The sequence below is a fragment of the Papilio machaon genome, chromosome 2 (assembly GCF_912999745.1).
Source record: "Papilio machaon chromosome 2, ilPapMach1.1, whole genome shotgun sequence".
NCBI lineage: Eukaryota > Metazoa > Arthropoda > Insecta > Lepidoptera > Papilionidae > Papilio > Papilio machaon.
In genome coordinates, this window is record NC_059987.1 from 9,626,548 (window position 1) to 9,638,608 (window position 12,061).

At 31.9% G+C, this 12,061-nt stretch overlaps 2 protein-coding genes across 2 annotated transcripts; one reads left to right on the plus strand and one right to left on the minus strand.

Moving 5' to 3' along the window:
* Positions 1–1,942: 1,942 nt before the first annotated feature.
* On the minus strand, positions 1,943–6,331 carry LOC106713910 (COP9 signalosome complex subunit 2). The gene is made up of 8 exons (XM_014506815.2): positions 6,167–6,331; positions 5,601–5,795; positions 5,272–5,397; positions 4,569–4,736; positions 3,917–4,091; positions 3,318–3,456; positions 2,876–3,208; positions 1,943–2,218 (listed from the first exon to the last, which is right to left on the minus strand). Exons 1-8 carry the CDS (start codon positions 6,218–6,220, stop codon positions 2,074–2,076), a joined length of 1,335 nt encoding a protein of 444 aa, XP_014362301.1. The 5' UTR covers positions 6,221–6,331; the 3' UTR covers positions 1,943–2,073.
* Positions 6,332–7,663: 1,332 nt separating this feature from the next.
* On the plus strand, positions 7,664–10,990 carry LOC106713913 (ribonucleoside-diphosphate reductase subunit M2). Its single transcript, XM_014506818.2, has 6 exons — positions 7,664–7,838; positions 7,925–8,158; positions 8,262–8,497; positions 8,795–9,023; positions 10,018–10,236; positions 10,733–10,990. Exons 1-6 carry the CDS (start codon positions 7,779–7,781, stop codon positions 10,883–10,885), a joined length of 1,131 nt encoding a protein of 376 aa, XP_014362304.2. The 5' UTR covers positions 7,664–7,778; the 3' UTR covers positions 10,886–10,990.
* Positions 10,991–12,061: the final 1,071 nt, after the last annotated feature.

Sequence of the window (12,061 nt, forward strand, 5' to 3'; positions counted from 1 at the left end):
CTTTTAGAGTGTTTTCTACATATATGCCAAATTTTAGCTAGATCTATGCAGCCGTTTTGGAGATATGTACCTTGTAACATCCATCCATCCATACATTTGCATTTATAGTATAATTAAGACTTAATTATTATTTGGTAATATATAATTTAGGAGACATTCTGTCTTCAGCGGTATTTTTAAAACAGTACAATTTAAGGTCTTTCAAGAAACGAAAGTAACCTTTTTCAAAGGCGGTGCGGATGTTTTTGGATACCTCTTATATAAAAAATCTCGAATATCCCCTCAGTCGGGAAGCGTTGCTAGTATTTTTATCTTTATCTTGAAAATGTTAAATGTAAGTTATTTGAGTCACATAGCGTACTTTTTTTTCTGACTGCTGTAATTATTGATTTTTAATAGTGCCATTTATCGTTGAATGAAAACCTTTTGGTTTATGCTACTCAAAAGTTTTTTTGGCAAATACTATATTGGATTTCAGATGTTATTTTTATCCTAGATCTAGTTTTAAAATATTTACACTGTTTACTTACATATCAATTTTTTAACAAGAGTGTATGAAATATATAATTATTTTTTACTTTTTAAAAATTAATTACTGATTTATTAACTTTTTTTGTGTATTGTATTAAAAATAGCAGAAGTTTAACATAAAATTAAGCAATTATAAAAAAAAATTAAATATAAACTAACCTGTGATATATCGAACCGTCCATTTTGTCTATATACTACATGACTATAAAAATATAATAAAATTTTGTATACCTTTTAAAATATCTTTTTTTTCCCTGGTAGATAATCGTAAAGTTTAATAATACATTGAAAGAATGGAAGCTACAGTTGTTTATTACAATAAAATAATATTAATAAAAAAAAAAACAACATTTAACAGTGGTAGATTCCGCGTGGTGCCGGAGGACTAATTTAGTCCACATTCCCTTCCCACCCTTATAAGGAAAGGGTGGGAAGGGGAAGTGGATTTGACCGAGGAGGGGATACAGGAAGAGAATATATCCTCTCTCTGTGCGTCCTCTGTCGATTAAAGGTAGGCAACGCATCTACAATTACGAATGTCTATGGGCAGTTGCCGTTTCGTTATTTAGGAGGACTCAAGTGACCGCTTGCTCGTTTGCCACCTTATGGTATAAAAAAAACAAAAATTTAGTTTTCCATCATATGCATTTTATTCAGCACTGAACTTATTTTTTGTTTAAAAAGACTAAAGTACATAGTTTATTACGACTACATCGTATTTCGCAGTCAATGGATTAAAAGAAGCAGTTATATATCAAAAGTGTAAGCTAATTGCTTGAAGGAAATGTCTACAATTTACTTTGATTTTACGTAATTTTATTAACTTTATGAGTATATTGCTTTGTTAGTTAATTCTACTGCAGTGGAATCTTGTATTACTATATTCCCGTCCTTGTCATTCTCTTTGAATAAGACAGAGACAATATAAACAAGTGAGACCACAGTTGAAATTCAAGGTTACAAGAACATTTTTTTTTAATATACGATTTATTTACAAATTATTACAATTTGAAGAGCAGTGTTCAGTAATTTCTGCATTTTTATAAACTTTCTTTTCTTTTGTTATCTCTAAAATGTTTTTTACCGACCAAAAAAAAAAAATATTATTTTTTATCGTATACGCGTTGCAGAATACGATGTGATAGCAAAAATCGTTTTAAATTAAATTATCGAATATCACAAACACTAACAGCTACTATTCACGGAACAAAATAGAAATAACAAATTTATAATGATGAAAGAATTTTTCTAAATCAGTATATAGTAATTTTCAGATATGGCGGCTCTGAACTTGTTGCGAGACAGATACTTGGATCTTGGACCTCCAAGATATTTGAAAAGAAATATACAATAACTTTATGAAGTTTCGGAGAATATTACCAAAATATACAATCAGCTGTAAATATGAACGTCTTATACATTAAAAATTCCACATCAGAGATACAACTGCAAAGATTTTATAGAGACCGTTGTATGTATATATATTGTATGTCATTTATAGTCTGTTTGTGTATCTGTGGGGTTGTGTTAAAGTATGAAGTCTCAGGCCATCTTGTTAGCGAGGGCATGATGCAGCGAGGAGAGCTGGGCTGTCCACTTGTCCAGTGCGGAGTATCTCGCTGCTCCTCGTGCACCACTCGCCAGCTCCAGTACTGCATTCACCTGATCAATGCGTCCACTGATCGTGCTGAACACAAAAAAAAACTTGTGAGCCGTCATGGGACGCCTGGCAGATGTGAAACTTTGTGTGTGTACAAGTAATATGCATAAAAGATAATAAATAAAGGCTGTTGATGATGATGATGATGATATATATATGTATACCTCAGTATAGTTTGGCGACCCGTCGCCACGGCAAGCGTCGCCACGCCAACAATTCGGTTTACAAGTGAGCCTATAGATGTTTCATATCAAAAACATTCTACTTGTGTTATCTTTAAACAAATATACTATATTTTTTTTTATTATTAAGCTTATATATTTAAAAAAAACTAGTTTTTTTTATTATTTAGTTATTTAAGAGGCTTTGTCTTTTGCGACCATACCGCCCCATAAGCCTTCCAATTAATACACAATACATCTAGTCATCTACATTGTTTCTTAAACATATGTCGGTCAAATATCATCCTGGCCTCGTCAGAAGACAGGTAACCCAGGATAGTGTTTATCTGACCGACGTTATACCCAAATACCTTAAAATAATTAAGTCTAAACCGTTCTTTCCGAGCACACTCCAAAACAAAATAAACTAGCTTGTTATTTAAAAAGATAATTTCAGATGATTTCTAAGTTAAAAATCGCACAAGTAACATAAAATATTGAATTTAAAAAGTTTAATACTCACTTGTCTAAAATACATGTGACAAGTAAATTCTCGACCTCTTTCTCGTCAATATTGAGCTCCTTGGATATAAAAGGTATATGTATCCTGGTGTAGGGACCTATCAGTTTGATGAGAACTTGTGTGCGGATGTTTCTCAGTAAATCTTCAATATGTTCCCGGATGAACGGATCATCCATTATGTTATTTCTATTGTGTTTGAGTATGGACTCAAACTCGTTGATATCATTGTTCTGGTATGCCATAACTAGGTTGGTCATGGCGAGAATCTCTGGATCATTCTTGTATGGCTTGGCTTCTTGTGAATCGAATGGATTTATTCCAGATTTCATAAGCCTAAAATAAAAAAAATATTTATAGTAAAAAATTAAATATTTATCTGCAATTTTAAAACATTTTCTACCAACAGAAAACTCAAATATAACTCAAATTAGTGTAAACTTACATGTTAGCCAACACAAGATACTTGAGGCAGGTGGTGCGTCTCGGGCTGCCGGACTCATCATAGTTCTTGAACGCCTCAAAGAAATCTGTGTGCGCCTTCTCAAACTCACCTTCGCGGAGATGCATTTTGCCTCCACACTCTAAAACAGTGATTGTCAAACTTATTTCTTTTACCGCCCCCTTTGAAAATCAATTATATTTTAGAGCCCCCTAATTTTTATTCAGCCCTAAAACTTAAAAACCACAATTTCATTACTTTAATTAATTTCAATGCCCCCCATTTTTTGGCCCCTTATCGCCCCCTCCTAGGTTTCAAACGCCCTCAAGAGGGCGTAATCGTCCACTATGGGAAACACTGCTCTAAAACATACTTCACTTTAGGCAACACATTCTATGCGACTGACTAAGCCGTAATAGCATGAAATATTTTAAAAAGAAAATTGTTACCTGTAACTATAATGAACGGTGTAAATTATCAGAAGATATACCATTCCTTATTTTTCTGCTCTCAATTCTCACCTTGCAACACGCTTTAGAACGAAAAGTCAAATCTATTAATAACATAGCTAAAATGACCATATAACATATGACATTGTGTACCTCTAATAACACCCATGATGAGGGGATGCGGGATAGCAGACTTGATGTGCAGGGACTGTTCGTAGAGGGCTTTCAGTTTTTTGTTGTTCTTTTGCGCTGTGTACATCTGGATCTCCAGTGCGTAAATCTCCAGCAGCTGAGTACCCTTCTTTAAGTCATCTTCACCCTCATCCGTCTGCAGTTATATTTACAATTATGTGATATATTTAAGATCATCATTTACCATTTTTCAATAAAATTTACTAATCTTAGATGTCATTAAAAAAGATGGTTAGTTTAGAAAATAAAATAAAAATAGGGTTTACACCCTATGCTATATTCTTGAATGTGGTACTGGTGTTATATGGTAAGAAACATCAATACCAAACTTTTGCATTTACATTATCAGTGAGGCTCTTCTTTAGAGAATCAAAAGATATGGAGATTTTTGTTTGTCAGCTTATCTATATATATAAAAGAAAGTCGTGTTAGTTACACTATTTATAACTCAAGAACGGCTGAATCGATTTGACTGAAAATTGGTGGGCAGGTAGCTTAGAACCAGGAAACGAACATAGGATAATTTTTACCCCGTTTTCTATTTTTTATTCCGCACGGACGGAGTCGCGGGTAAAAGCTAGTTAATGAAAAAAATATCATCAGTAACACCTACCTGACAACTCTGATGTAACTGTTTCAATATCTTGGCCAGTTTGTTGAAGTCTCCGCGGTCGTAGTACAACTTGCCCAGCTTTGTGTTTGTCTTGAACCATAGCCTATCGTTCTTTGCATCCTTAAGCGCCTCTAATGTTGTCTCATAGAAGTCTTGCAATAACTCCATCTGTTCATTTCATAACTTACATTGAAAATTGCAACAGACATTATAATAATAGATATAATAACTCTGGTTATGAAACTGACCTAATATTACTAATATTATTTATGTACATTGTTAGTGAAAAAAAATTGAGAAGTAAAAGGTTAACATGGTACGGGCATGTTATGAGGAGGGAAGAATAGCATGTGACAAAGAGAATGTTAAGTATAAGTGTGGAGGTACACCGGTAGAGGTAGGCCTAAGAAAAGATGGATTGATTGTGTGAAAGGTGACATGATCAAGAAGGGGGTGACAATGGAGATGACGGCAGACAGATTGATTTGGACGGAAATCTGGTACACCGACCTTACGTAAGTGGGACAAGGTCAAGGATGATTTTTGAAAATAATTTTTACTACTGCATTGATTTCTTTATCTAAAATTCGAATAAATACTTTTTTTTTTTCATTTGTATTAGAGTAGCTTTTTAAAATGTATTAGCATAATCCAACATAATGTCACCTGCAACTGCTGCCTCAAGTTAAAAATATATACTTACATTTCTAGATGTAGATATGTAGTCCAGTATAGAATTGATAGATTTTTCTGAATGATTCCGTGTCACTGCACTTTTTATGTATGTGAGGAGTTGCTTATAACGAGACATCATTTCTGTAAAATTTCCCTGAAAAAAAAATGTAAAACAATAAACCTCTTTGGCTTAAATAAAGTCCTTACTGTGTACATAATGAACACTTATATAATTAATTATTTAAGAACAACTACTTTAATATTTTTAGAAGACAAACACATATTTCAATAATACTTATAAAAAGCCATTCAGTGGTCTAGTTCAACAAATATACAAGATTAAATTAAAAAACTTACCAACTTAAAATTAATTTTTATCATTTGCTTAAGAGCTTTAAAGCCCCATTCTCCTTTATCTCCTCCTTCCAGTTCCAGAACTTTCTGGAAGCTGACGAGGGCTGCTTTTGGCTCATCCTCTTTGAGCGCTTTACTGTTGTAGTACTGGTTTTCGAGATCAACATCAGGTTCAGAATTACTGTCTTCTGAATATTCCTGCCACATATAAATATATGTTAATTATTTTTAGGCATGCACAAAACTGAAATAATATGTAATATTTAAAAGATACGAGAAAAAGATGGATAAAGTACATTAAATAAATATGTTTTCTCGCACAAAGCTTATAAGTTACATAAATGGGTGAATTTCAATAATTACACAAACAGTCCTATGCAATGATTTAGGTTATAAAAATTACAACGAAAAGTTTTGTGCCATATCCACTATAATATTTAGTTTCTCTAACTCTGTAATGATGGCGAGAAGAATATCAATATACTGTAAAGGTTTCAATGTAAAACGTATTATTAATGGTTAACCGAAATGTTACCTAAAATGTACAGAAACAATAATAATTGACCTACCAAACCGTAGTCTTCTTCTTCCTCGCACATATAATCGTCGTCATTATCTGACATTTTTGAGATATTTTTGTGGCTTGAATTGAATGTATTACACTGATATATTTCAAAATATTATTGATGACTGAACTTTTGTATTTTTCATTGACAGAGATGAAATGGACAGTGACAATCAAGTGACAGTTTCCGGTGTGACCAAGATCAAAGATGCCATAAACCATTTTATTGGGTTACTATTTTTTACCTGTAAACGAATTGTGTGAATTTGTATTAAAATATGTATATATAAAAGAAAGTCGTGTTAGTTACACTATTTATAACTCAAGAACGGCTGAATCGATTTAACTGAAAATTGGTGGGCAGGTAGCTTAGAACCAGGAAACAGACATAGGATAATTTTTACCCCGTTTTTTATTTTTTATTCCGCGCGGACGGAGTCGCGGGTAAAAGCTAGTTAATTATAAAAAAATAATTAACTATAATAACTTATTCACTGAATATAATATATTCAGTAAACAATTTAATATTATTTTATTATTTTATCTATTCTTAAGATCTTTTTGTACAAAATAAATATTTAAGTATTAAGTGACGATTAAAAAAACGAGTGATGAATAAAACCAACAAATCTCAGCTTTATGAAAAATGAGTATCTTAAAATGAATCTATTAATATATATTAAATTTAATTTAAATAGCCTATGTGTTCTTCCAGACTGTTCTACATCTGAGCCAAATTTCATCAAGAGCCGTTTTGGAGATACCTACAAACATCCATCTAAACTATTGCATATATCATATATAAATATAATATTTATTTTATTTGTCTTCAAGTTAACGTGAGTTTTCACTACCAAATGCCAAACTCATATTGTTATCTCTTTTGTTTATAGAGAATAAAAGTGATAACAGTTTATGTTTTTTCAGGTTTCGGCAGCAGCAACCCATGTCCACGGTACATAATTTAAAAAAAAACACTATCTTAGGATTGGAGAGTCATTGGCGAATGACTTTACAGCATGATAAATGCAAGCATGGAAATTTCGCGGGAAATTAACAGTTTTTCTGAATGTTCCACAGAAACATTGAATTATTCATATCCATTTGGTATAGCATTAAATTAAATTCTTCTTTTCAAATCATCATCGGCATTTTTATTTTAATTTTAATCGGTATTTAAATAAAAACGTGAATTTAATTTTATTAGGGAGGGGATACCCATTTCGCGCCATTTATTGAAAAACTTCAAAAGTGTAAAGATTCGTTCAAAATGCTGCAAAATATTTGGAAACTCCTTGAAAATCTCCCTCGATTTTGTTAACATTTATGTTAATTTAAGTTACAACTCTTAGAATATAACTTATAAACAGAATGTATGTTAAAAAAACATTTAATAGGATTTTAACATAATTAAAAAAAAATACATATATTTTTTATTTTCAAATTGTCTTTCCAATTGTGGTTTCAGAACATGCTTCTATTTCCCGCCTTTATATTTATGTCAACAAGTTTAGAGTTGTCGAGGCTTCATTTTATAGTTATCTTTCAGTTGAAATTACAGAGGTTAGCCGCCTCTAAAGTTTTTAATTAAAATTAGTGAAATTTAACTTTGTATAATGTCTAACGCTTTTGACAAAGAAAATATTTACGAAGCAATGACGAATGTTCATATAAAGGTAGGATATGGCAAAGTATTAATTTAAAAAGTGGTTTGTTCCGGTGTTTTTCCAAGGAAGTTAAAAGTCATTATTTCTATTTACAGTCCCCCGTGAAAAATGTTTTGGCCCCGCAGAATGGAAATGTTGTTGAGTACAAAATGGATGTGGAGAAAGAAGATACGGAAAAAGTAGCGGCATTTAATCCAGAATTGGAACCACTGTTGCGTGAAAATCCGCGGCGTTTCGTCATCTTTCCTATCCAATATCCTGATATTTGGCAAATGTATAAAAAGGCTGAAGCTTCGTTCTGGACTGTGGAGGAAGTTGATTTATCCAAGGTAAAGTTCAGTTTAAACATGCGTCATGCTTCGTTGCTCTACTTGTTTGGAATTTCGCAAATGATATTTTACTTATCGTAATTTAAATTATCCTTGTCTCCAGGATTTATCAGATTGGGAAAGTTTAAAGGACTGTGAGAGGCACTTTATTAAACATGTGTTGGCATTTTTTGCTGCTTCTGATGGTATAGTTAATGAGAATCTAGTAGAGCGATTTTCACAAGAAGTTCAAATCGGTGAAGCAAGGTTCTTTTATGGATTTCAAATCGCTATGGAAAATGTACACTCTGAGATGTACTCTTTGCTGATTGATACATATATTAGGGATCCCAAAGAAAGGTATGTTTTTCCATATATCTCGAAATCATTATTGTTGAATATGTAAACCTCTATGGTACATAAACACCTGATTCAGTTATACATCTATATATATAAAAGAAAGTCGTGTTAGTTACACTATTTATAACTCAAGAACGGCTGAATCGATTTGACTGAAACTTGGTGGGCAGGTAGCTTAGAACCAGGAAAAGGACACAGGATAATTTTTACCCCGTTTTCTATTTTTTACTCCGCGCGGACGGAGTCGCGGGTAAAAGCTAGTTATTAATATAGTAACACAATGTTATTTGTTTACAGAGATTTCTTGTTCAATGCAGTTGAAACTTTACCATGTGTAAAGAAGAAGGCAGACTGGGCACTGCAATGGATCGCTAGCAAGACAGCAAACTTTGGGGAAAGAATAGTTGCCTTTGCTGCTGTGGAAGGAATCTTCTTTTCTGGTAGCTTTGCATCAATTTTCTGGTTGAAGAAGCGTGGCTTAATGCCTGGTCTGACCTTCAGCAATGAGCTTATTTCTAGGGATGAGGTAAGAAATGTTATAATTTAAATTTAATCTTATAAATTTCTGAAATATCCAGATATAATTATGTGAAATGTAGCCTGAAATCAACACCATAGTTGGTTTACCTCAAATGTCTATCATTAGAATTGCATGACTACTAAAATATAATTTATATTTAGATGAGGGAATAAATTGCAATCAATATATTGCTTAAATTTTCTGTTTGTTTATTGTAACTAGAATTTTTATGGTTTTAAAATGCCTACACCCTAATTATAAATTCTAGAAAGGTGTCAATGACTTCAGTCTTTAATATCACAAAAGTTTTACTGATAGTAAATTGAAAAGTAGGACAAATGATAAGTTATCAGTTCTAAGTAAGCATAACATGTTCTAAGTTAAACCACAGTTATCTCACATAGGTTTAATCTAATCATGTATTCAAGTCTATTATTTATGCCTACATTTTTCATCCCTAGTAATTATACATCATTTGATATTAGTGATTATTATGCAAATTAAATGCAATAATGACTTCATACAACTACAATTTTCATTATATTATTTGATAGTCAAAACAATTTATTCAATCTGCAAGATTACGAATTGAAATTAGATGCATTTGGAACGAAGTTCCTTATCGCATGTTGTGAAAAGGGGCTAGACGGAAAAAATTCTTACGAAAAGTTGTCACGACACTTTTTTGCTATAGAAAGTATGGTAACGACGAATGAGCGCTACTTCACTATGGCAACGACGTGACAATATATTACGAAAATTCATAGAAATAAAATGTACTTCTTGTGAAGACTTAAGTTTTTTATTCATAGAATAAACATTGGTTCCTTCACTAATTAATCCAAAGGAACTTCGTTCCATCCGGGTGTCCCTTGACACCTCTCAAGTTTTTTTGTTTTTATATTTTATAATTGGTAATCACTTCAACTTGCATATTTAAATTATTGTGCTAAAAATACCAATGTAAATTAAAAACCAACAAATTTAATTTTAATTCCAGGGTCTACACACGGACTTTGCGTGCCTGATGTTCAAATACCTAGTGCAGAAGCCGAGCAAAGAGCGTGTGCTGCAGATCATCAAGGATGCGGTTGTCATTGAGCAGGAGTTCCTTACAGATGCACTACCTGTTCGGCTGCTCGGCATGAACTGTGAACTGATGTCGCAGTACATTGAGTTTGTTGCTGACAGACTACTTGTAGATCTGATCGGAGAGAAGGTAAACATTTTGCAATAAAATTGATTCAATTGAGTACAATTATGACACTTTTACATATTATGGATGTGGTGAATATTTAAAAAGGTGGCAATTCCATATCAGAACTTTATATACATACTAGCTGTCGCCCGCGACTCCGTCCGCGCGCAGTTAAAAAAAAAATGAAAAATAGATGTTGGCCGATTCTCAGACCTACTGAATATGCTCACAAAATTTCATGAGAATCGGTCAAACCGTTTCGGAGGAGTACGGGAACGAAAACTGTGACACGAGAATTTTATATATTAGATAGCTGTCCCAGGCGACACCGATTCTGTCTGCTTGGGATAAAAAATAAAATTAATAAATTTTATCAAGATCTGTGAGCCGTAACAGAGATACCTTCTAAGAAACATCAATTCATCCATCCATCCACTAAAAACTTTGTCATTTATAAAATTACATTTTGTTTAAGTTGTGTTGGCTTGTAAAATATACTTTTTTTTTTTTTTTTCAGTTCTACAACACAAAGAATCCATTTGACTTCATGAATCTAATATCATTAGAGGGTAAGACAAACTTCTTTGAAAAGAAAGTGGGAGAGTACCAGAAGTGGGGGGTGATGTCCAACAGAATGGATAATGTATTCACATTAGATGCAGAGTTTTAAGTTATTATAAATAAGTGTTAGTTTTGACAGTATTATGGATAACATTCACAATTAATATTTTAATTAATGATATCCAATACTTGAATCTTTTTAAATTTGTACAAAACATTTCACTTGGCACAATTGCCTCTTTTAACTGCCAAGAAAATATTTTCCTATTGGCTATGTCTGTTATAAAATTATACATTATCTGTGCAATCCTCTGAAAGATAGCTCAAAGGAAAGATAAAAGCTCTATGAATATTGGTTTAGTACTAAAATGGAAGGAGACTTGACCATTTCTTTGATACTTTGGAGCCCAGTGTTGCATGAACCTTACAATATTTATAAACATAATAATTTATAACAAATATATTAATTATTTCTCTTTTTGACAGTAGCACTGAATGTGCTCGCAATTTTCTATGTATTTTTAATTTAAATTATGAATAGTTTAATTATTAATAATAATAGATTGTTTGATGAGTGTCAAACAGTGATTTGAACTGATCCTATGATAATAACATAGTATAAATGATTTAATTATATTGTATTGTAATGCGTGTTATAGTGTGTAATGATGAAATCATTAAAAATTTAATGATTTTGTATCATTGAAATTTGTGATATGATTTTTTTAATAAATATAATTTCTATGAGAAAGTAGTTTTATTCAAAGAGTTTTCACTGTTTAGGAAAATTAGCTGGCACTTTTCAACCACAAACAGTGGCATACTATAAATGGAAAATAGTTTTTTTATTGTTATAAATGAAAAATAAAAACCATTAGATATAACAAAATCACTCGTTTATTCATTAAATTATAATTCTAGTACACAAACTAACCTCATTATAAATCACGTGCGACTTTGAACCTTATTGGTTTTGCAAAAAATCGTGTTAACATTTTTTTATGAAGTGTACATCAATTTTGCTGTTTTAATTTATTTTTTTTATTCAGATATTACAAACATATTCAGACATAACCTTAAAATTATATTGCAGATACGAACACATTTTTATTACTAAATTTAAATTGAATGTTTCACAATTCTCAACGAATTGATTGTAATTATTTGTGACATGTAATAATAAACATCTGCACATTCTTAACTATCAAAGAAACTTCTAGTTTTCACAAATTACTAGACATTACAATTTTAGGAAAGTTCTCTACTTACAACTACATATCGGACA